We start from the raw sequence: 26,625 nt of genomic DNA, 5'->3' as shown, positions 1-26,625 counted from the left end.
CATTGCCACCACTGAAGACAGAGGACGTACTGCTGTGTCTGTAATTGATTTTTCAGTTCACTGGCTCAAAAAGAAAAAAAAAAATTCAAGTACCCTTCCCCCCCCAAAAAAAAAAATTAGGTAAAATAATTGCTTTTGAGAATTTTTAAAATTCATAAAGTTTAATTCTGTTAAAGCAATAAAAAATACTGTTAAAAAATTCTAAAAACATATGGAAACAGATTTTCTTTTTGCCTCCTTCTGAAAATGCATACTTTTAGATTCAGTGTTTAACCAAATTTTACTAGATTTCAAAAATGGTTGCATTTTAAAAACATGGTTGATACTGTAATTTCGGTAAATTAACTGTCCAATGAAAAACATAGGACAACTCTAATGATGGTTAAAATCATGATTCAATAATCTTAATTTATCATACTTCTCAGTCTCATATGTAAACTATGTCATCATTTGCTCAGTTGCTCAATAGATGTTAGCTATGCAGTCACAAAATTAAGTCTCTCAGTTGCAAATTCAGATGTCACCTTTATGAAAATACAAAATTTTAACTCTGTCATTAAAATTCTCATCCAAAACTACCAGTCAGACCAAAACAATTGATTCCATAGGGTTTTAAATCTGATGTTTAAGGGTGATCAGTAGGGTCAATATGTACCTACCAGTGCTTCTATGGGAAGGTAACATGATTGTGGTGGTATGAGGGATGTCTCTGCTTTTCCAGATGTCTGTGCTGCCAGTTCTCCCATAAAGCTGAACTGAGGGAGTTCTTTGTTTTGTGTTCACACAAGGAAACTGAATCTTGTGTTCCCAATACTTGACTGCTTTTTTCCCAGTTATACTGACTTGTCAAATCAAAGATTTTGCCTTTGTTATGAGATCACACAACAGCAGCAGTACCCCCACCACTATTGATGGAATATGAACAAATCAAATTCTTTTTTTTTTCTTTACCAGATGTTAGATGGATATGACAGAAAATAGTGAAAAATACTGAAATTAATTGAATGAAGGGATTGGACAGCGTGTTTCTTTTCAAGTATCTTTGATGTTTAAACAGAAGAAGCGTAGGTGGAAATCCTAGCTTAGCTGTGATTGCAAACAATTTTGATTGCTTAAGATGTGGTGGCTTCTAACACTTATTAGGCTATTGAAAAAATGCAACAATACTCTGTTTGAGCACATGCATTTTTGTGTGTGTGAGATTTTGCAAGTTTTTTTGTATCCTTCATATCTAAATTGGCACTGAGACTGATATGACATATTGAAATTGCTGAAGTGCAGCAGAAAGATAACCTACATTTGTTTTCCATGTCAATCAGTATGAACAAAGCAAATAGACCGTGAGCAAGAAAACACATTTTTTCCTGGTCACATAAGAAAAGGACAGTGATCTAGAGTCTGATCTGGAAAATGGTACATTGCAACCACTAATTTTGTTTATTTTTCTGGTATCACTACCCACTACCCCCTCCCCACCATGCACACACTTGTTTGAATATTGGGATATAGAATAGTGATTAATCCCTCAGGGAAAAGACGAAGCAGGTTGATAATCTGCTGAAATATTGTTTGTTTTTCCTTGCAGATGGTTATTTTAAAAAAATGTTGTCCCATTATAGTCCTTAATGCAATTACTCATGTGAATATGGTTTACATGAATAAAGCCTACTTACGTGCCTACTTTGAAAGACTGGGTCACTGTAGTATTTCATATGGGACATCTTCCTGAGTATACCCAAGATGACAAAAAGACCAAAGTTTGTATAATATTATATGTGATTTGGATTGAAGTTCATGGTTAAAAGTAATTTCCATTTCTCTCCTTATTGCTGATCTGTTGCTTCCTGTTTCAACTAAAGCTTTGTTGTTGTGAAGAGGTTTAAAAAACCCACAGATGCAGGCAAGCAAAGCTTTGTACACTTTCCATAGTCTCTCTCACCTCAGAGGAATTCCCTGAAATGGAATAAAGTAAGATACATTCATTTGATGTAAGAGTACAGAGGAGCTGCAGTGCCTGTGAGCCAATACAGGAGCTGGTTTCTGCAGAAAGAGGTAATCATGTACCCATGACTGCTCCTGCTGCTTTCCTTTGGCTGAAACTGCCTCTCACTAGTCTCTGCACCAAGTTGTAGGTTGTTCTGTTGGGAACTACAGTTCTATAGGGGACTAACCCTACAGAAAAGGGGATATTTTCCTCTCAGTCTAAATCCCTGATTTCCTGTTGTCTCCATCAAATGACAGCGTTCATGGAAGCAAGGGAAGAAAGAGTGTGGCAACAGGAACAATAGATCTTTTTCTTCCTGTTGCTGTTAGTCATTAGATGGGTTTAGATGCATCACCCTTTTGCAGTGGTATCTTTGCAGAGAGCATATAATAGAGATTTTTTTTTTTCCTTCACTCTTTGTACTGTGGCAATGACAATGATGGTGAACCTGAGGACACAGCCTGTGATTTTATTTCATCTAGTCCATGGCAACATGCTTTCTTCCTTTTTGTTAAAGGCCAGTGTTTCTGTTAATGCATGAACTGAGCAACTTTGAGGAAATAAAAGATTCAAATGGATAATCAGCTAAGTGTCAGATTTGGGCAAGAATATTTCAGGGATGGATTTGGAAATGATGATCATAATGAACAATGAAATTCAGAAGACTTTCCTTGATTTAATGCTAGGTTTGTCTATAAAACTGCACTAAATACCTTATGTTCATATTTGTGAGTTGCAAAATAATAATCTTCAACAATAACTTGCCCTCTTGCCTGGAGCAAACTTCCCACAGAAGTAAAGGAGTAAGGGTTTATTGTGAGATGCACTGTGCAAATAGGACTGATATTTCATTCACCTGAAGGACAGAAATTTTAAGTTTTCATGAAGGAACAAGGACGGGTAATAGTTATAAATGTTTAAAGGTCTTTGCTGTTTAAACATACACTTAAAGCTCATTCAATCATATGTAAAATGAGGAATAATAATTACTTAGCTTTATTTTTTCCAGGTGCATGATTGTGAACATGTAAGTTTTTCATGTACCAATAGCACAGTAATTTAAGAGGTAGCTATTTTTTATTTCACTACATGAAAAATGCTATAGAAGCAGCAGATTAATTATAGGCAGTGGCATGTTACATATACCATTTATGGGTGAGATATGGTAATGTCTGTTTCCCAAGTTACATTCTTATAATATAGTGTTACATCTTCTGGAATATATATATATATATATTATGTTATGCATAATCATCAGGAAAACTTCACAGTCTGAACACAAAGATATCTCTATTTCTTCAGTCCTTCTTCACGCTGATTTCCGGAAGGATTACTTGCATTAGCAGAGAATGCAGGATTGAGTGTTTGCAGTGGTTTTGAATAATGAATTTATGTAGGATTCTAGAAATGACATTCAGTTCCTCAAACATTTTCTGCAAAGCAAGCAGCATACTTTGAAATCTGTGCTGGGAGGAAAGAAATAACACTAAAATGTGAAACTCCTAAACTACTCTCCTTTTATGGAATAGTTCAGTAGCTTAATGAGGTTAATTTCTATTATGTTGTGGGAAATGCTTTATCTACTGTATAGAGGCTTTCATTTCACATGAATGTGCACAATGTTACTGCACTGGAACTTAATTATTTGATAGCATAAAGAGCTGAAATCCCTACATTTTGTCTCAAGGAATATTCGTTGCATACTCAAGGTGGTAAATAGAAACTAGAGGATGGTTGGCCTAGATTTTCAATGTTTGAAATATCTTTGTGTTCTTCTCCAGATTGTTTTGATTTTATACTTAGAAAATGTCAAAGCAGCTATATTAAAGATTCCCAATTACTCTCAGTAGTATGTGATTCTTTTTTATTCTCTCTCATTTCTCACCTATCTTTTCATCCTTTGAAATGCTTTTCTGTACCGTACATGAATTTAAGTGACCATTTCATTTAATTACACTCTTTCCCACAGAAGTCTTAAAATGCCTGATTTTCTCTCCCTAATTACTACACACCAAGTCTTGCAAAAGTTTTATTTCAATGTGAACATTTCCCTCACATAATTTTACAACAACTCTTTGAATTGGCTTCTACTCTAGATGGCTATTGGTGCAAATAATATTTATCTTCTCTTACCAAGTATATTATAGTGTTTCTGTAGATTTGGTAGAGCTGTGTCAAGCTATTTAATAAGACATAGACAAGACAAAATTTCAGAATAAGTGGTACACAGAATATAGATAAGAACTGAAAACTAATATAGTGAAAAATTCAGTAAAGTTCACACCGTACAACCAAACTTACTTTCTTGTTTAGATTTGGTGTTTGGTTTTTTATGTACCTTTCATAAAATGTAAATTAGGGAATTTGTGTTAGCATGTGTGGGTATAAAATGTCTAATTAATGTGAGCTTACAGAAGCAGCATGTGTTCTATGATATGTTGTACATCTGAAATATAACCTAGGATGTTTTTTTATTATATTCACAAATGAAAAAGTCATAGCAGTTATAATGAGAAAAAATAATGTATTTCTTTCAATTGGCATATATACCAGTGAAACTGTATGGAAATTAATTGTATGTGAATTGTATGGAAAATAATTCAAAGAAATTTTTAGAGCACACTGTGTGCTCGTATATGCAAAAGTATTTACTTACCATAAAAAGTATGAAAATATCAGAGACTATAAAATTCAGATAGGTAATATGAGCTGCTTTCATTTTCTTCTATTGCATTAAAATAATAAGTAGTTAAAAACAAAGAAAGGCATTTTTATATAAAAGATTTTTTCTCTCTTAGGTTTCTGGTTTATATATAGTATTTCAGTGTATCACAATATGATGGACCACGGGTTAATTGTTTGCACTGTCTTGCATCGTTTCAGATGTAGTACAGCATAATGTGATAGAGCATGATCTAACCTGACACAGTATGATGCAATGAGAGATGACAAAGATCACAGGCTGTTCAGTGGACTTCATTCTACTGAAAAATACACATTTGCCTGAATGAAATGTTCAGTAGCTTATGTTTTGTTGATGAAGATCCAGTTAAATTGCCGCCTGTGGCTTTTGGCTCTAGGCTCATTTCTGCGGTCCATAACCTACACTGAATTTGTTTTCCTTCCTCAGGCCTTTTTGAGAATGGATAGTGTGCAATAACTACAAGTGGATTAAGAGATCAGTGCTGAGCTCTTGAAAATCTATTACTAGGGCCTTCTAGGGAAAAGCTCTTGTTATTTGCCATTAGAAATAGGAAAGGTAGCTGAACCGTCTAGGGAAAACCAAACCAAAACTAACCAAACCAAACCAAAACAAAAACTACTTGGTAGAGATGCACAGAACTGCTCATGGGAGTCCAAAAATTATTATAGTTTCTAGGTTAGTTTTATAATATTTTGGGTTCCCACTTCACTGGAACAGTCCCATACTCAGCAGTCTTCATTTGTTCTTCTTTAGCCAGCATTTTCAGCCTGAGACGGTTACACTACATTTGGAAAAGAAATGAACTTTACCATAGTAATTCCATAGTTTCACGCATGGCAGAATGTCTTAAAGAGCCAAGTTTAATGAATTTCTAATTTAAAAGACGACCCAAACAGTATGTTGCTACCTCACAATGTTATCACATTGCTCATCTTCTTATTTTTACAGCTCACCATGTTAAAACTGGGACCTGTGAAGTGGTGGCACTGCACAGATGTTGTAATAAGAACAAGATAGAAGAACGATCACAGACAGTGAAGTGCTCCTGCTTCCCTGGGCAGGTAGCGGGTACCACCCGGGCAGCTCCTTCTTGTGTTGATGGTGCGACTACTCTGTTGTTTCCCTCCATTGCATGTTCCAAGGGGGTTTTGCTGACTTAACGTCATCAATGAGAACCACTCTGTTAACTATTTAGCCAGATCCAGTTAACTATTTAAAAGAAGAGTAGGAAAGCTTCTGCATTTTGAAGGGTCTGCTCAAGGTGAATGGGAGATGGGAAAAATGTAAAAATTATTTGCTATGACTCCATGGAAATGCCAAGCAAAATTATTAGATGTCAGTGAAAGAGAACTCTTGAAAAGCTAAATATCATCTAGCAGAGTGCCCTTGGAGCTGTATGAAATTTAATTAAAAGTGTGTATGCAAAATCTACATGAGTATATAATTTTCATGTGCTGCATTCTTACATTTTATCTATAAATTTGTTTATAAATTGCTTGAACAAACAAGCCACAAACGGACAGAATATAGTTCTGGCTGTTTTTCAGTCTTTTTAGATCAACACTATTTTTCCTACTTACAATGCATCAGTAATGCTTTACTTAACAAATCTGGTACAGGGTCATTTGTTTTATTTGGGAAAATACTAGCTGATTTTTCACATCTACGTCTCTGAAAGAACAGCAGGATAGATTCATCCTTTACGTGATTTCTTAACTATTGATATGTTATTAGCCATCAAAGAAGCTGTAAATATGTCATCATTGAGGAATAAATTCAACCAGACTATGCTAGACTATATAGTAGATCAGGCAAATGTATTAACTCAAAAGAAGAGAATCTACCTAAAACTTTGAAATTTAGCTAAGCAAGGAAAAATGAGGGTTAGAAAGAAACTCTGTGAAACTAGTTCCTGCACTGCAGCAAATTAGAAAAGCAAAATCAATTAAGAGTAACTTTGAATCCCAAAGCACCTTGTGCAAATCAAGACCTAACTTCTTATGAAGGTTCTGAGCTGGCTTAAAGTTAAAGACTAGCTGACAGTCAATATATTGTTAATATTTTCCTGGAAAATAAAATTTAAAAAATGCAACATAATGACATATTAAAGTGTCCATTTCAACAACATGAAAATGTTGTGTTTGTTTCCTTCTCGTGTAGCTTCAATAGTGGAACAGAAATGGTGGTGCCACATGCAACCATGTCTTGAAGGGGAGGAATGTAAAGTTCTTCCAGATCGTAAGGGATGGAGCTGTTCCTCTGGGAATAAAGTGAAAACAACCAGGGTAGGTATGATACCAACGTGACATGTTACCAACAGATTAAAAAAAATAAAAAAGTGCACAAGGAATTGGGTGCACAAAGAAGACATGAGTTGAGAACACTAAAGAAGTATGGGAAGAGAGTCATACTGGGACTGGACTCCCTGGTCTTGCAAGCTTTTCTCGACATACTTTGCAATTGCTTGATCATGGTAAGAGCGTGCCAGACCTTCTCAGGTAAGCAGCAGAGATAGTAGAGGTGACTTCTTTTTCAGCTACCAGTTATGAACAAATGTATTATAATATGAAATGTATTTCTCTCTGAAACCAGTTATACAAAGTCCATACACACTCTTAAGATCTTCATTCACAGGATGGCAATCAAGTGCCTTTTTATCAGTAACATCGAATTATTGTTTTTCTACATAGAAACTGCTGATTATGGTAAGCATTTGATGTATTGTTACAGAATGATCTTCTGGTTCTTTCTCTCTTGTACAACTGATATTTACTAAAAAAATTTTGACAAAGTTTCCGTGAGTTTCTGTTTTCCATTTGACATTTTTTATATTATTGGTTCAAAGTGACATTAATAGAAATACATCTAACATTCTTCATACAAACATGAGAGCAAAGTAGAGGTGCTTTTTAGTGGCTAAGAGAAACAGAAGAATAACAAATTATTCAGATAAGCATTAAGCACTCTCAACTACAGATCTGTATTTCTGTGGGGTCAACACAGCTCTTCATTAACATAAAACATGCAAATGCACTCTGAAGACACGTATGCATCTGTGAGCATAAACACATCCACCCCTCCACACATACTTATGACTTTTTCTTGTAAGTATTTGGTGATTGTTTGTAGTGTCAGGCCATAATTTGCTAGGGTGGCGTTTAATCTATGCAGGTGTTTGAGTGTCAGTGTCATTTGGTTGAAGTCTTCCTTGCATAGACTCTAAATTTCTGGTACACCTTGGTTGTAGTGAAATGTGATGCACACTGACTGAATTATATTCCTTGTGTTTCACAGTGAGCTCTACATATCTCAGCTTCTGTATGTATAAGTCTTTAAAACATTTTTATATTCTTTGAAGGAAGGATATGTCCTAAATGTTTGATATACAATTCCAGTCCTGAATCCTCTTTCAAATGTGTTTCTTTTGAAGCTAAGCTTGCTTGAATGCTGCCCACACTTAACTTTGTACATGCCAATACAAACCTGATAAAATGCATGTAAAATGTGTGTGCATATGCAATATAACAAAAAAAGAGCTCAGTAGCATTTAAGAATAATAATATAAACAGAAAAATAATTATGTATGCTTATGTTTTGAAATTTGACCTGGCTACTACTACATGGCACTTCAGTGTTCAAGAATGCCTGCCATTTTATATTTGTTTTGTGTGTTTAACAAGCAGAGAGTAAAAATGTGGACCTGGGTTACATTTCTCTGAAAAAGAGTCCACAAAAGTGGGAGAGATCAATTAGAATCACCTTGGGAGGGCTTCTTCCGTATGTTTTTCAGAAGTTAGGTTTTTCTGTGCTGGTCAAGGTTATGAAGTTCTTTTCACTTTTAGAAATCTACAGAAGCCCAAGGCTCTTGTCCTTAAGGGTTTATGCCTCTGTTACATACTTGTAGGTTTGGCTATTTGCAGTAGTTAGACTTTTCTTATCCTCTATGGATGGTGGCAATCCTTAGGACTTGTTTGATTCCTTTTAAGAAGTGATAGTATGAAAAATCCAGTCCTTTTCTCTAGTTGCCATCATAACATAACATTGTACTGATTCAGTTCAATGCCTACCATAACCTGCTTGCAAACCTGCCACCACTAAAAAGAAAATACTAATTCCCTTAAATCTGTTACTACTTGTGCTGCTTTCTAGTTTTTCCAGATATTGTATGTTGCCCTCTTCATTTCCCACACAGCTGCAGGGCTGGTTTGAGACAAGTAGCAAACAAGTTCAAATTTCTGACCTAAAGATGGTAGAAGTCATTGAAACCAAGTGTCAGAGGAATGAAGGTCTCTGTCTTCCCAGATGCAGGGGGCTGAAGTTTTAAAATACATCATTCTGATTCCCAGAAAAATTTTCATTGCTACTGGAAATGGGAGTGAGTCTTTATGTTGAGAGTAGTTTATTATCAAAAAGTAAGTACTTTTCAAGTACTTCCACCTAATACATAGTGACTACGATATTTTTTAGCTCCTCTTTCTGCTCCCTAAAGTTTATAAATAAAAAGGGAATTTCTAAAGTGCTTTGTGGTTTCTAAACCCCTTTTATGAGAAAAATAAAAGGAACTTTACACAGATTCAGTATTAAGAAGTCACGAACAGTAAGTTTCTGATTGTCAAATGAAATAACCCATGTGTGATTATCATGTATAGTGTAAAAGCATGAAGAAACAAAGGGAACAGAACAGCTTGTGTGATTTAAGTGTACTGCAGAAAAGCCTTGTGAAGACTTTCCTGAAAGGCCTAAGAAAGTCTATATTCACCTCCAAACGATTTCTGTGAGTTTGCCTCCTTCATGTGCAGTAGCAGTAATCCAGCTAACCGCTGAATTACTATTTCTCTCGTACAGGATACCAGATTCAAAAGCAGCACCTATGTTTCCACATTTTGGGCTGTTAATAGTTAAGATTTAGAGATAATTGTTAAGTTTAGAGACAAAACCAGTGGAGGAAGGAGATATTTTTTTGTCCACCTGTGTTAGCATATTCAATCACACTGTTGTGAAAAATGATAATACCAGCTTCTTAATACTTATGGTATCAGTCACTAAGCAAAAAGGACAACTGAACAATGAAAGAAAACTAACTGATTTTTAAAAATGTGATCTACTTTAGGCTTTGTGTTTTGTTCAGTTATGGGAAACTAATAAGGTAATGAATAATGAATTAGAAGCTGCATGAATGTTATGGTACTCAGAATTCAAATGTTAAGAAAACTCAGGTTGAGATTGTTTACCTTGAGAATGCAAAACCGTGTATTTTGGAAAGATTAAACTGTTTTCCCTAACTTGCCTGCATATTAGTGTAAGAGGGCAGATACAAGGAGCTAACCATGGAAAAGGAATAAGTGCAAGGAGGAAAATGTATAGGAATAATCTGAGTACTGAATTAACTTGTGCTGATTTAGATCTGACTGTTTTAGGTCTAGGTATATTGCAAGAGGAAAGAGGAGAAGAAGCAATGACAGTTTAGCTAAAACAGTAATTTTTTTTTTTTACTTCATGTAAATAAATGGGTGTTTATGTTCCTGAGAATTATGCCACAACAAAAGATGATATTCAGGAGCATTATGAAATGATTATGTGCATAGCTGAGATTTACCAGGCACATTGTAGCATTTGCCTCCAGACTAGAAATGGTTGCGAGAGGAAGTGATTGAATTTCTTTCTGTATGGTTAACCTCAGTGTTTTGATAAATACACACAAAGGGGAAGTTCCAAAGACATTTTTCTTATTCTTTTCTATTCATTTTTCTTCTTCTTACAGCTTTTTCTAATATATCATTATCTTTATTCAAAACCCACTCTTAGTTGTGTTTCCTTTTCTTTACACAAAATGAATAAAATGTCTGCTTAATACAAAAGAATTTTCTCATCAGTTGAAAACTACAGTATGTAGCAGGATTATGTATAAAAACTGACACGGACATTAAAAAAATTGTTATGTGTTTCTCGTAAACAAAGGAGCCCTTTAAAGAAACAACATTTTGCAGTCAGATTAGAGCTGAGGAGAAACAATTTTATATTTCTCTCCGTTATGGAGTTTATTCCACACCGGACATCTTGATAGGGGTTTTTCAAGAACAGAGCCAGATGCTAATCTGTATTTGTATTTTTAAGAACAATACCTTGCCCATTATCTTTAGAATAGAGGCTGACTTTAAGTAAGATTACCAGTCTTTGCATATAGCCTGTATGAAAGTGCATGCTGCAATGCCTGCTGTCATTCTGGGCATCCACCCTGGGACTAGTTTGGAGCGTGCTTGGAAGTGGTGAAGTGTTCTTGAGCTGGTATTTTATTATATAGAGAAATATTCATGGATATATTTCTTGTGAAATAGAATAGAGTGGAGTGGTGGAGTAGAGTAGAGTAGAGTAGAGTAGAGTAGAGTAGAGTAGAGTAGAGTAGAGCAGAGTAGGGCAGGGCAGAGCAGAGCAGAGCAGAGCAGAGCAGAGCAGAGCAACTGTTTCAGTTTGTCCTAAGATAAATCAGATGAATTATCTACAGTTGAAAGGGTCCTACAGCTGTCACCTAGTTCAACTGCCTGATCAATTCAAGTTAAAGCATGTTACTAAGGGTGTTGTCCAAATGTCTCCTAATCAATGACAGGCTTGGAGCATCAACCACCTCTCTAGGAAGCCTTTTCCAGGGTTTGACCACCCTCTCAGTAAGTAAATGCTTCCTAATAGCCAATCTAAAATTCTCCTGGCTCACTTTTGAACTGTTGTGCCTCATTCTTAATCTTTTAGTTTGATTTGAGAGAACTGCTTGTGGTATGAGGCACAGCTAAATGCTTAGTATTAAGTTCTGATAAAAATGCGTGGACTGGAAACTAAGTTCTGGTAAAAATTCATGGAGTGGAGTTTATTTGACTTTGCTTGGGTTAGGCTCTCTAGGGTGAGATGACTAGCCCAAGCTCTAGGCTGTCTTTTCAGGTTTGGAGAGAGTTTGAGAAGCTTTGGTGCAATATAATGTAAGAGTAGTTGCAAAAATGTTCATGATCTGAAGATACACAGCTCTGAATTAAATTGCTGCATCATACTATGATGAACAACGTGTCTAATATCTAATATTCAACAAAAACTGGCAACCAGTGCATGACCTTTTAGAATTGACTTGCTGATATAATCCTAATACTAATATAAATACTGTAAATAAACAAAAAGACCAGATGTAATGAATAGCAGGTATTGATTATTAACCTCTGAAAATCTCTAGAAGGTGACAGTGAGCAACATTTTCCTATAAATGAGTGAAAATAGCATTTTCAGACAGGTCATAAGGGGCCATCTTTTGGAAATGAGCATCCAAATTGTGGAATAGCTGAGCACCCACATATCTGTTAGGGGCAGAAGGAACTGCAATTGTAATTCTGAAAATTTGCTATTATTTTTAATATGTAGGGAAAAGCATGCTGCAGAACAGAAAGAAATCAATATCTAATATATTACTATATGACCATTTGCCAAACCAATACTAAAAGAAGAGTACCATAAAAAATAAAATAAATAATACAAGGACAGAGAGAAATAAAAGAGAAATATTACAAGACCCAAAATAAATCCATATTGAGTATATTTATCTACATTCCAAATCCAAATCTGCTTTCCAAATCAATATCAGAGATAGCCAACTAGTATGAAAAGAACAGAAATATTGCCAAGATAGAGAGAAATCCATACTGAGAGTGTTTATCTACATTGCAAAACAATATTGGAGAAAGCCTGAAGTCATATATTTGTAATATTCCATTTAATCTAATTTTACATCATGGCACTCAGACTTTAAAAGAAACTAAAAATGGAATAACATTCTTGGAAGACAAGAACATGTACTATCCAAACAAACCAACTGGCTGCATATGAAGCCAAATGGTGTTCAGTATGTGCATTCCCTACACTGCATCAATGCAGTTCTCTTGCTGTCTATAAATACTACTCACGTTCTTACCCTGTCTCCTTGTTCTCACTTGCACATGCTGGGATGTTTTTTCTAAATTAATTACAGCTACTAAAAAGGGAGTATTTATTTATGTTTAAATTTAAAAAACATGTGGTTCATTGCCCTTTCAGCACAAGGATTGAAAGGACCTCTGTTAAGTAACTTTAAAAAATACTTTACGTAGTGCACCGCTGCTTCTGAGATTCCCAGTGCCAGGAGGAAGCATTAGCGGTGATTCAGCTGCTACCATTTCTGTCATAACCACTGGTAGAGTAAGACAACATAATAAAAGAGAGCTAAAATGTGTCCCTGGATATGAGGAGAAAATGACATTTTTCTTGTGACTGAGCCTGACATCAGTGCTAGCAATGTAGCTACGTTAGTTGTTTATCGTGCTGCTCCGCAAGAGCAACAGATGCGTGGGCGCTTTAAGCAGCAGAGGGAAAAAAATTGGAGCAAGTTTCATTTTTCTGCCAAAGCTGGAAAAAAATATTGCCATTGTGGTCGTCTCTTCCCATGTGTCTTTATTCCTCTTCCTCCTCTAAGCTTTTCAAAACCAGTAGTAGTAATGACGCTTAATTAGAATAAGCAGAAAATAATCATATAAGCATTGTGTCTGGGTTATTCTAGGATGTTTCTGATAGGCCAGACCTATGGTAGTTGTGGTCAGTCAGTACTACTATGGCAATATATTTCTCACATCACATTTTTTTCAGCAGTATAAAGCTGCTACTAACTTCCATCACATTAAACAATTTGCCTGTTTCTTTGACTGCTGTGAAACTTGAAATACAAGATACATTAAAGATCTGTCACGTGTCAGTACTAAATAATGACAGGAAGTGTTCTTCCTAACATCTAAGGGTCTGTATGAATAAATTAAGAAACCACCCCACCGTAAAACTCCTCTGTCTCCCTGCCTCACTTCAGAGCCTTTGTCTATAGACTCCTCACTTCCTACCTTAATTTGAGATGAAGATTTGTAAGAATAACACACATATATGCAGTGAGTAGAAATACCTCAGGTTTCATAAAAAGGGTGTGATTATAATGCAAGTAAGTGCACAGACTGTAGCAAAATATTACCCATGGAAAAGACTGATTGCACTTGTGACAGTCTCTTTGTTGCTATGGTATCTCTTTCCATGCCTGTGGCTAATCTGTCACTAGGACAAGTTTACAGCTGTCTCAGCACATTTCTCATTGCTAACTCAGAGACCCACTGTACCTAATCTGTCATTGAAATGGCAGTAAATTGTATGTACATGTTTTCTTAAAAATACATGCAAATTTTAGGGACCAAGTGACCTGGTAATGGAAACAGCATGACATTACCTGGGTCAAGCTAACTTTTTTTTTTATTAGTCAGTAATGATTACATTGATCTAGTATCACAGTTCTTTATATTGAAGCTCTGTGGTTTTTGTAGGGTACCTTAACACTAATTTATAGGGACATTTTGATGAAAATAGTTATAATTTCCAACTAATGCTATGTTACAAGGAATCCTTCATATTGAAGCATTGGAATGGACTGCCCACTGAAGTAGTGGATTCTCCTTCCCTGGAGATATTTAAAAAGAGACTGGATGTGGCACTCAGTGCCATAGTCTAGCAACCGCAACGGTGGTTCAAGGGTTGGACTCGATGATCTCTGAGGTCCCTTCCAACCCAGCCAATTCTATGATTCTATGATTCAGGGCTATGCGGTTTACCGATTATCTTAAAAATAGCTGTTATATACCAAATTTACTTCCTTAATGTGAAGTTGGAGTGCCTAGTTTTACCCTATGAAAAGATTCCTGATGCAAATCTACATGTGACATGGTTCTAGGCCTACAGCTTGATATTAATTTGTAGGTCACATAAATCTAGGCAAGGCGTAGTCCCTTGCCCAAAAGCAAATGCCCTTAAAATACTCATAGAACAGAAGGTGAGAAGGATTAAAGGAAAAAGTGTTACATTGTGAAATGTTATAAGCAAAGTCATAGAATGAAAGGTCAGTAAAATCTTTAGGCAGGTGAAGATAATCCAAACATTTATCTCTCAAGACATTTTCAGTCTCAAATTTTGTTCTTTTCTGACTTTGAGTCCTATGGCTACTAATATTAAAAATTGAAGGTGAAGAATATAAAGGGAGAATGGGTTAAAGGCAATATTCATAGGTACATTCTGAAAATAGGGAGCCTGTTATTACTTGAAAGAAAATGATTTCTAAAACCAGGATAGTATATTTATTAGCAGCTTTTACCTAGAAGTTTTGCAATTTTTCCTTATTTTTTCAAATCTCTTGCTGCAACTTCTTGTGAATACATTGGGCCTTGTCCTTAGCTATTCAGAAGTGTTACACTAATTTTTTTGTGAGTAGACACACTGTACAACTCATAAGAAATGAAATTTTTTACAGTCCCTTCATCACACTCTCAGAGCGTTAGTAATTTATATTGTGATTTATACATTTTTATGAGGGAATAGTTTTTCCTAAGGTATGGCTGCAGCTAGCATCTGTTGTAAAGCATCATTTTAGCTTCTGTAGAACCTGATAATTGACAGAATTACACTGAAATAAAAAGGAAATCTTTCTGCAATATTTAAATAAAAATGCAAATGGTCTCAGTTGCATGTCACTAATTAACTAATCAATGATTTTTGCAAGCATTAATTTCTTCCACGAGGAATTCCTACACTCCGTCAGTCCAGTCAAGAGGTTTTCTGCCTTTGTCCCAAGAGATTCAACCTGTGATTTGTTTTTTGCTTTTTTTTTTTTTTCCCCAAAATTTGTCCTTTGCTGGCATATTTGAGATATTGACCTTATGTCTGAAGAATGATTTTCTGCCTATATGATGGAAAACAGAAATGGGTTTTGAAGGCTGTATGTAAATTCCTGGGTTTCTCCCCTTTTCCACAAAGTGAAAAAGTCCTGACTCTGAAATCAAAGGTGTCTCCACTCTCATTTGCAGCTCCACTTTCTGCCAGTTTCTTTGCCCTTTCAGAGCTGTGCAAGAAGGGCTCTTTGAATATCAAACAGTCCTTTCTACTTTTCCTGGGAAATCTTTGTCAGCTCCTACTACCTCACAAGTTACCTTACAGGAAGACGATACTCCAAGGCCAGTATTGGGTGAGTCATGCTGACATCCTCTACAACTCCTTGTCTCACCCTCCTTTGCAGTCTGTAAGGGTTTCTTTGGCTCATTTCTGCAAGTCAGAAATTATACATTTCAGCTCAAAGGGACTGGAGTGTTCTGAAACCTCCCATCACCTATTACCTAAATAGCTGCAGGCAGGATCTTGTCTCTTTCCATGGGGATTTGGCACAGACTTCAAAAACTGTGCATCGCTGCTTAGTTGAAGGACTGATATGAGGGAATGGAAAAGTGGCCCCTAACTGTCCAAAAAGTATTATTTTCAGTTCTTCAAAATCCCACAGTTTTCCTGAAGTATTTCCTTACTTATTAGAACTTCTTATAGCACACCTCAGAAGTGCTACCCCGATTCACTTTTCTGCCTTCTAATAGAGAAGCAGAAAAATGGGTAAGAATCAACATCAAGTGGAGAAGGTCTGTCATACAGAGAATTATGCACTGTCACTGCTGGAGGAGTGAACAACTCTCAAACCAGCTAAAATCAGATTAAGTAGATACTATTCCCTTGCAGAGCAAGGTGAGCACAGTTGTAACTCTTATTTCTCCATAAGAATAATGAAGATAGTGCTGTCATATCTGAGAACTCCTCAGAATGAAGGAAAAATGAATTTTGTGCAAGAGTAAGTGGAAGATTGATGTCTGTGACCAAATTAAAAAAAGAAGCGGACCAATTTATAATTAATTTCCATAAGAAATAGCTTGTAGTTTACTCCTTATTCCATCAGGATAATCTTAGGAAAGACTACTGCTATGTATGAAGACTCCAAAGGACTTCAGATTTTCTATAAAATCAACTTTTACCTTTCTTCTACTGCATTTTTAGCATACACAGATGATTGGTTCTCAGATCTTGCAGAAGAGATGATGATTCATCCCCTTCCATATCAGAAGTGAGAAAAGCTGTAAAGATCGGAAATGAAGCCTCTGGGCGAAGCTACAAAATAACCGGTGCCCCACTACTTATTTTTTGGTTGGACTGGTAGAATTATATTGGCAAGACCCTTAAAGCCAGAAGTGAACACAACTGTGTCTCCAGTTTTTGAGGATGGGCATGGTCTCAAGAAAACCATAAATTGTGTCTAATCAACACATATCTGCAAATTTAGGAGTAACAGAATATTTGAGAATTTTACTGGAGCTGCATGTTTTATGAGGTCCAAAACAGCTTTTCCTCTTTGCGTTCAAGAATGCCAGAAAATATTTTACTGATGCCATCCAGAACAAGAACAGCTTGTTCCTTCATCTTGAAATCAAGCTTTGTGGCTCAGGAACGTGTCCCTGCCAATGAAGACCAAACGACTTTACCTCTGCTTATGCTGTTACCAATTCAGGCAAATGCACTGAAAAATCAGAGTAGTTGTTCTTACAGAATCCCAAGATCCCTCTTTCCTCCCTCCTTGTAATGTTTTAAAAGTGAACTTGGACAACAAAAGTAGAGCAAATTTATCATCAAAGGACCATTCGAATTCCAGTTGTTAATAATTATTATTCAACATTTTCAAAGGATGAAAAAGAAACAGGACACTTTCTCCCAAAATGCAACTTGACAAATTTGAAGATGACTACTTGCAAAACCAGTTTCTTTTTAGAGGGTCATTGAAGAATTCACTGGAGTCCTTTTTCTCTGTGTTGATCTTAAAGCACATCATTTGTACTTACATTCTTGAAATTTGAAGACAATAACCTCTTCAGAGCCTTTTGGTCTGTCCTTCATTACTTGAGATTTTAGAATACCAGTGTCTAATTGTGATTAATTGCTCCAATTCATTCATACTTACCCTGTCTAGGGTGACGTGCTCATCAGAGATAATGAAAAGATGCAGGTATGAAGACAGCTGGCCAAGTTCTTTGAGGAAGATGAATGCCAAACCAAGTTTTAAGTTAAATATTTAGAGTTCATTTTTTCCTGTGATAGTATATGTCTTTTCTGCATACTGTTAATTCGGAAACAGTATGAAGGCGATCCCCAGGACCTACAGTGGTTGTAATTTTCAACTGGAAATCTCCAATATACTCAAGCAAGAAGACAATTCTAATTCAATTCAGGAATTATGCTAATAAAGCACATCAGCTTGTCATGAGTTTAGGACAAATAACAGGGAAAACATCAAAGCCATACTTTCCTGGAATGAATCCAAGTGTGTTATGCTATCTTCTTCCAACAATGCCATGAGAACCTGTGACCAGTACATGTAAAAAACACAAGACAATGACACTGAAATTTTGTCACCTACACAACTGCAGGCATGGATGGTTGACGTGCTCTCTGATTTGGGTTTGATTTATTTACTTACTAAATTGACAGTACTAGGTTCTGTTTTTCCTTCTTTTTCTCTGATGATCAAGATGACCACAACCATAACCTTGACAACTTCTTAGTGAACCAGACTTTATTTTTCCCTGGGCGATGAGAAATCCTTCTAGTTGTTCATCTATGGAAGCTTTGAGGTGAAAAGGCCTGAAGTCTTCTTTTCCCCCTCTTGAGATGGAGTATTATTTTTTTTCTGAATTCCTCCAAATCTGCCACCTTTCTCCTCTTTCTTATCTGCATTAGAGTGATGCTGTGATGGGTACTCATAATGGAGAAAGTTAAAATTAGATTCCCTTATAGTAATTTTGTATTCTCTGAAAGGCTACCCACTACTCTGTCAGCACCCACTACTTTGACTAAAATTTCTGCAAGAATGGAAAGATTTTTCTTCATGTGGAGATTCTAAATGGATAAAAAGAGAAAGGAAAATGATTGAAGGGTATTAAGTTGATTCACTGTTTTTAAACAATTTTTCCCCTGCCTGGATATTGCTCTGCTGTTTTCTAACTTGTTTTTTAGTTGTCTTATATTCCCTCAGCTATGGCAGTATTCCTGGAGCCAAATGTGAGTGCACTACCTCAAAATGCCAGCAGTGGAAGCTGGTAAAAAAGTGGGGAAAAATCACCATTGGAATCCCTGAAGCTTGGGACAAAGGCAGAAAACACATCAGTACTGCATTAACAGAGCAGCAGGTAACCTCATAGAGAAGATAAAATTACAGGTAAGGAAATTACATTTCTATTTTGATCTTGTCCAAATGGCTTTTTACTCTCCATTCAAAATTTCTCCCCCCCCAAAAAAAGAAATCATAAATATCTGAAGAAGTAAAAGATAAGAGATGTGATGAATTTAGACTACCTGATATTTTGTGGGGATAATTTGACCTTCAATCTTACCCAATTTCTAGAAAAAGATATTAAAAGATGAAAATCTGTTATACCTATTAGGGGATTTAAAATCTCAACCTAGTTTTAAAACAAGGTTAGGGTTTTTTGTTTGGTTTTTTTGTTTGTTTGTTTTTGGGTTTTCTTTGTTTTTGATTTTTTTTTTAACATTAAACATAGGAAAATGCTTGATACTGGTTTTTCTTTCCATTCAGGAACAATAGTAGGCTTTTTTTGAGATAATTGAGGTAATTTAAAGCCAAAGAGAGAGGGACTCTGCTCCCATCCCTCCTCCTCCATTTACTTTCTCGCAGTTGGAAGGGTATCATGACTCTTAATTAAGTACACTTCAGTTTCCTCATCTGTAAGTGGGGAAGGATGTTGTTTTTAGCTCTGACTTAAGATGAAATAAGAGGTGTAAAAGAGAAGAAAGTTACATTTATTCAATTAATTGTCTTGCAGTCGTTTATGCTGCCATGCTGCAGTCCGACCATGGCGTTGTGACCACCACAAAAACCTCAAGAGGAAATATCCTTGTCTGAATTGCTACAGTTATTATCTGTTACAAAAAGTAAAATAAGGTTTACGTTTTTGAATCTGCTATTAAGATAAAAATGCTGTCTGTAAATGAAAAATTTTGTGAAGTTAAAGCAATTCTATCATAAATTAATTTCTCTGTTGAGTTACATAAACATTGAGAAAGTTTAGGCATGTGCATTGTGGTGGTATTACCTTTTGGAAGAGAATAAGAAATACATTCAAGAGACTAATGAATGAGATTTAACCTTGACATAACTCGTATGTGTTCATTAAATACATCCTATGATAATTGTCCCAATAAGTTGTATCAATTAAATTTATTTTGTAAACTATCAAGTTCAGGGAAATATGAATACAGAGCCATATTAATTTGTTTCGTAGTATCAAAATGTGCAGAATTTTTTTTAAGCAACAATTTATCAAATATATCATTTTATGACATAAACATATGTGTGTTTAATCTGTAATGTATGTTTCTTATGATCTGCAGCATGACATTTAAGTTAAAAGGCCTAAAGAAAAAAAAAAAAAAGGAACATAAAAGTCTTTCTGGAAGCAATAATTTAAAGAAACTTAGGTGGTATTTTGAGGTGCTGTACAACCTTTTTTGGAAGCAATCATTACCAGCAAGCCAAATATCTATTCTAAGAACTATGTCTCAATTGAATATTGTCTTCTGAAATGTGTCATCTGTTATTTTCTGGTGTTTCTTGTAACCTACTAACCGTAGAAATAGCTGCAAATATAGTTACCATTAGAATGCTTTGATTTTACACACTCAGATCTTTCATTTCTGACTTCATGGATCTTTTCTGTGCCACAGGTCTATCCATGGACTTATTTTCAAAGAAATTTTCAATTACTGTTTTGTACTTGCAATAATGAGAGTTATATATCAATTTCTATTGTGGTGTTGGGTTTTGTTGTTGGAGTTTTTGGTTTTTTTTTGGTTGGTTGGTTGGTTGTTTTTTTTTTTATATGACAAGCCTATGAGTTGTAATTTGAGTATTTTTTAAGCTTTTCCTTTGGGGTTACTATTGTTGCTTTGGGGTGTGAGACAATGCTTTTTTCCTTAGAGAAGTTATTCTGAAGTATGTTTTTTCCTGTCATTTTGGACTTTTCCTTGTGAGTTAAAGAAAATTCCATTTAACCCAGTTTTGTTTTCTGTAACTGATTCCATAACAGTGTAGTTCTTGACATGTGTTTGTTTCTTAGGCAAACGTGTAAAACTCTTCAAGTCCGAATGGAGAAGTAGAGAAAGGAGGTTTCTGCTGTGCCTGATGATAATTTTTGATTTTTCCACACACACAAAATATTCTGGCTCCACGTTGGAGCACTAGGTGTGATGAATCCTAGTCTTGGTCGGATTCTAAGGAAGGGCCAGAACGTTCGCTGAGGAATAAAGAGTCAAACCACTCCAGAAAATGTGTTCCAGCCCTGGTTTATTACTCACAGAACAGCAGGTGTGTACAAATGCAGGTTTACAGAGTATTTACAGGAATATTTGTACCTTACTTCTCATTACAGTTGCATAGTTTGCTGCAGATGCCCCATAATCGTGATTTTTTGGGGCTGACGTTCAGGAGGGTGGTTGGAGAGGGTGAGGTGTACCCCTGAGCAGCCTCAGTGTGTCAGTCAGATGCTTCTGAGGTCCTTTAAATGTCTTTCTTCCCTCTCTGTCTTTTCAAAAGTAGAGCCAATTTTTAAATTTAAGTTAGCCAGTATCATGGGAGGGCAACACGTGCTCTGGACAAGAGAACATCACTTAAGAAGGAAGCATGTCTTGGGACATTCAGTTAGGTGCCACTTTGTAGCTGAAAGCTCATCAGCCCATACTTTGAGGAAGGGCTATTTGCCACTATATTCCTAAAATATTGTAGATGTCTGTTGAGTCTTAAAACCATGTTTAGAGATGAAGAACCCTGCCATTCTCAGGAATGTATGCTATACTCCAAAGTGTTCTTCCTGTCCCTCTTTTTCTAGTCCTAACTTTCTAATTATTTGGAGCAAGTAGAATGTGCAATGTACATGTGAAAGATCTTCAAACCCTTTTAGTTTTAATTACTGTTTTATAATACAGATTGTCTAGATATTAATTTTCAAAGGCAAAAATTTCCTGCTGAAATCATTAAGAGTAGTGGGAAAACATGAAATGCAGAATTATACTTCAAATGGCATTGCTTGAAATGAGTTTTCAACATGTTTGTGTCTTTGTAATGGAAGGTCCTAAGCACAAGAGTGATCACAAATACAATTCTGATTAGTCAAAGTGCAAAAAAAATATGAAAAATTAAAAAAAACTTAAGAGTCTGATAGTTATCAAAGACACTGGCAACTTTTGAGCCATGTAAGTGTACTGGGAAATGTTCTGTTTAGTTAATAAAATGAGTTAGAGATGTTTGCCAAAGGACAGACCTGAGGATCTAGAATACTAAATGGCACTATTACAGGCTTGGGAACGTGTTTACACTTTTCATATTGTAGTGCCTAAAATAAAGTTAAGGGAAAAATTTGAAGGGAAAAATATTGAAAGTTAGGTAGAGCCAAAGTTTTATGAAGGAATGAATGAACACAGAAATGAAACCTATGAAGACTTGAAAAGAAGACTATATATATATATATATATATAAATGTAATCCATGTGGGAGGTAAATACATATAGTTATCACTAAAAACCTGTTTTCTGAAGTGCTCACAAATCACTCAAATTTTGTCTTTTGTCATTAGCCCAAGTCAAATAGCAATATGTGGGATTATAAAAACAGCCTGTTTCCCAACTCACCATTCTCTGATGCATTTCTTTATCAAGCATAACCTTGAAATATGTTTGAATCACCTGCATATTTCTTAGAATTTTGGAATGGCTCCTTATGCACCCCGAAACTTTATTTATCTAGCATAAACACACAAGTCCACACCTATATGCATATATGTGCCCTATTGCAAAAATGTCCTTAAGAGCTCTTTTTGCCCAGCTTCACCAGTTTAGAAAATAAATTACAGGATTTTCAAGCTGTGAGGAAATTGTGAGCCTGTCCTTTGTTAACATTTGCAAAGTAATTTTGAATATCAGTGGTACAAGGTAGTAATATTAGATCAGAATCACGGAATTGTCAGTTGGAAATGTGGTTGTGATCACCACATCCAACTCTCAGAAGCACCTTCCAAGCTGACAAGTTGAACTGCTTCAGTGAATAAACATGCAGAAGTGGCAATGCAAACTGGCATTTGCCTTCATAAGCCATGTATGAATGGTAGTGCATGGCAAACATACTGTATAGATTTTGAAGTTCCAGGAAATAGTGAACGTCCATCTGTTCAAAGGATTAATTTCCAACCTCAACCTCATTCACATGGGGCATAAACAGGAAAAATGCATTGGCAGATGTTTGTTTCTGGTTGTATGGGCCCTTCTGTTTCTGCACTGTAGTACTTGGATTAGACTTTCATTATGATAACAAAGTTAACTCTTTCATGGAAAAATAGGACTGATATAGTTCTTTTTCCATTCCAAGTTCATTTCTTATTCAGAAAGGTTTGCCAAAGAATCACATTGCTGACCATATTTTATTAAATCTTTTTGCGGTCTGTTTACATACAGTAGAAAAAAAATAAAATAAGGACAAAAAGTGGATGGAAATGTACTGCTAGTGTACTGCTAGAGAAGGTCCATCATTCTGCTGTTCCATCTGTGGAGGGAAGAAACACTGGCTTAAAAATTTGCCCCTTTCTGCATTTGCACTCATACATGGTCCTGACAATATTATAATAGATCTCCTTCCAACGCTCCTCCTCCACTGAATCTTGTTTACTATGCATGATAAAAAAGAGATGGGTAGAATTAAAGCTGCAAGGACACTCATAGAAAGGCAAGATGCTAAGTTGCAAGAGTCTGTTATTAATATGGATTTTGTGTATGGCTTGCAGTAAAAAGAGAAAAATTGAAAGAGTTAACATTATAAAAAAAAAAAAGTGATGTTCTAATTTGCATTATGGAATGTTCCAACACACACTTACTTCAGTAGACTATTTTTTTTTCTTCTGTTTTCTTCACAATTTTAAAAATAATAATTACCTATGAGCCTCATTTGCAGTATAAACTGTTCTATAGTTAGCAAGTAATTCATGATACATTTATTTCTCTGAAGAAACGGGAGATTTGTACTATACCTAATTATGATCCTGTAAGTTTGATGCTTAGGTGCATGAAATTAAGGAAAATTATATTACTGTTCAGACAATATTCACTCAACCATTCTTTACATGCTATAGTCTTAATTTTCCTCCTTTCCTCCTCTGAGCCAGAAGGAAGTCTTGAATAGAACTATCAGACCAGGTTTTTACTAAGAACCTGTTCTTACAGAATAGATAGAATTATTTACAGTATTCATCAGCTGTTGGAATTTCATAATTGGGGATATTTTTCTTCCACTGTCAGCAGCACTGGAATGGAAGATGTCCAGAAATTTCTTGAGCTGCCTTTGAGGTCTTTTCATCTGTGGCCCACTCTAGGTTACCCTGGCAAAGGTGTTCTACCCAAAGACTAATTTGTTTTGAACATCTAGTGAGCAGAAGAAATGTGGAAAACTTTGGTTGCATGTAATTATATGTTGCTGTTTTAAAATAAAGTAAGTGAATTCACATACAATTACAGCCAATTTCCAGCAGCCACTCACTAATTAAATTAAAAAGTCTGCAACTGCAGAATAATTATACTTTAATGGCACATTTAGTACAAGAAAGTGAAGAGAGGCTAATGCATTGTATTTATGATATAACAACTATGTTAAAAAATATATCAGCATAAAGGGAGTAATTATCTTCTAAGGATGAAGAAATTAATTCAGCTCAACACCTAGGATACTAAAGGTTTTACATCCTTTTTTTTGGATTTTTTTTTGCTTTTTAACTTGTGTTGTTAAAAAGCATCAGAGCTAATTTTCCGTGTGTATTAATTATTAACTGAAAAATTGATTAGACTTGATTTGCACTTATTCAGTGTGTTACTGTTCTCTTAGGATTTTAAAAATCAGATGCCTAGTGCTATCAGACCCCCTCTTCCTATTAAGACCTTTGGCACAATACTTTGCTTCCCAGCCACTCAAATGAAATAGCTTTTACTATACCCAAAACTGAGCATTTCTGGGAATAGCATCACTAGCTACTAGCTAAAAAATGCCTTTAGCATTCAGGAGGTTTATTCTCTCCTGAATGTACATGGATATATAACTGCCATTAATGGTAATGTCTGGTCTGTGCTTGCACATAGCAAGTATTACCTTCTTACATAGAGGTAAATATGGTCCACAGTGCATGTTACGCAGAGTAGTATTGTGTGAACTGGAAGTTAATGGAAGAAAAGGAGAGGAAAAAAAAGGAGAGCATGCAAAATAATAACAATTCTGGCAAGGGAAAGCAGTTAAGAACTCCAAGCACATAATCATAAAAACTAAGAATATGCAGCTTGACTTCCTGTTCAGTCTGTATAAACAAAATGACCTTTGTATATGATTAGCCACCTGTTACTGAGCAGAGATTTGAATAGTTATCGGATTTTTTTCTTCTTGATATCACCTATTTACAGTCTTTGTAACACTGTATATTGCTTTTATAGGGATATTTTCAGCACACAGTTGTACAAGTTGATGATGGGGAGCAGATAGGCCTGTAGATTATAGTTTTTCTGAGTGACTAAAGAGAACACATTTGCACTTCCATAAAGCCATGTAACTTGAACAGTCTTGTGTGCATGGGAATACTTGTTTTGCAACCTGCAGCCTATCACCTTAGTTCATACACTGGCAGAGCTGGCTGTATTAGAAATAATAAATCACAGAATGGTTGAGGTTAGAAGGGACTTCTGGAAGTCCAGCCCCCATACTCAAGCAGAGACACCTAGAGTTGGTAGCCCAGGACCAGATGGCTTTTTAGTATCTTCAGAGATGTAGACTGTGCGGCCTGTGCCAGTACTCAGTCACCCTCACAGTACAGGTGTTTCTCCTGAGAGGAAATCTCCTGTCTTTCAGTTTGTGCCCACTGCTTCCTGGCTTATTATTAGACACCACTTGAAAAGATGCTGGTTCTATCTTTGCACATTCTGTTGTGGTCTATCCCTAGCCAGCAAGGAAGCCCCAGACAACTGCTCACCCACTTACCCCTGGTGGGATGGGGAAAGAATCAGGAGAGTAAAAGAGAGAAAACTCATGGGTTTGAGATGAAGACAGTTTAATAGGTAAAGCAAAAGCCGTGCGTGCAACGAAAACAAAACAAGCAAACGTCACTCCTTCCCATTGTCTGGCAAGTGTTCAGCCATCTCCAGGAAAGCAGGGCTCCATCACGTGTAATGGGTACTTGGGAAGACAAATGCCATAACTCTAAACTTACCCCCATCCCCCTACTCCTTCCTTCTTCTTCCCCCTACTCTTATTGCTAAGCATGATGTGATATGGTATGCACTATGTCTTTGGTCGGTTGTGGTCAGCTGTCCCAGCTCTGTCTCCTCCCAACTTCTTGTGAACCCCCTGCCTCCTTGCTGATGGGGCAATGTGAGAGGCAGAAAAGGCCTTGAGTCTGGAAGGACTGCTCAGCAACAATGAAAACACCCCTGTAGTATCAAAACAGTGTTTACAGCAAAAATCCAAAACACATCCCCAAAGCTCCACCCTGAAGAAAAATAACTCTATCTCAGCCAAAACCAGCACACCCTCTCTTCAAAGACTTGTACACATTGATGAAATCCTCCCCCCTGAGTCTCCTGTTCTGCAGGCTGAATGCTCTCAGCCATCTCAGCCTTTCCTCATTTGAAAACTCTCTACAGTCCTTATTTTCCTTAGCAGCCCTTTCCTGGACTCTAGACAGTAGCTTTATATCTTTCTTGTACTCTGGAGCCCCAAACTGGACTGCATGCTGGGCAGAGGTGCAGGATCACCTCCCTCAACCTGCTGACAATGTTTAATTGTCAGTATAGCCCAGTATATCATTACCCTTCTTTGCAGCAAGGGTACATTGCTAGGTCATGGTCTACATAGTCTCTCAAGGTCATCTGGCACCCTCTCTTTTTAATAGCAAAGCTCTTCTCTGTGAGTATGTAGGCAGAATAAAGAATTCAGATGACGTCCATGGAC

At 36.2% G+C, this 26,625-nt stretch overlaps 1 protein-coding gene across 1 annotated transcript in view; it reads left to right on the top strand.

Moving 5' to 3' along the window:
- Positions 1–26,625, top strand: part of TAFA2 (TAFA chemokine like family member 2) — a 305,923-nt gene that overhangs the window by 157,378 nt on the left and 121,920 nt on the right. The window contains 2 exon segments of the mRNA XM_030468998.1: positions 5,637–5,789; positions 6,849–6,972. Coding sequence (XP_030324858.1) covers positions 5,637–5,789; positions 6,849–6,972 — 277 coding nt within the window.

Source organism: Calypte anna, chromosome 1 (assembly GCF_003957555.1).
Source record: "Calypte anna isolate BGI_N300 chromosome 1, bCalAnn1_v1.p, whole genome shotgun sequence".
NCBI lineage: Eukaryota > Metazoa > Chordata > Aves > Apodiformes > Trochilidae > Calypte > Calypte anna.
The sequence above is the reverse complement of the archived record's forward strand: the minus strand, read 5'-3'. Positions and strand labels throughout refer to the sequence as shown.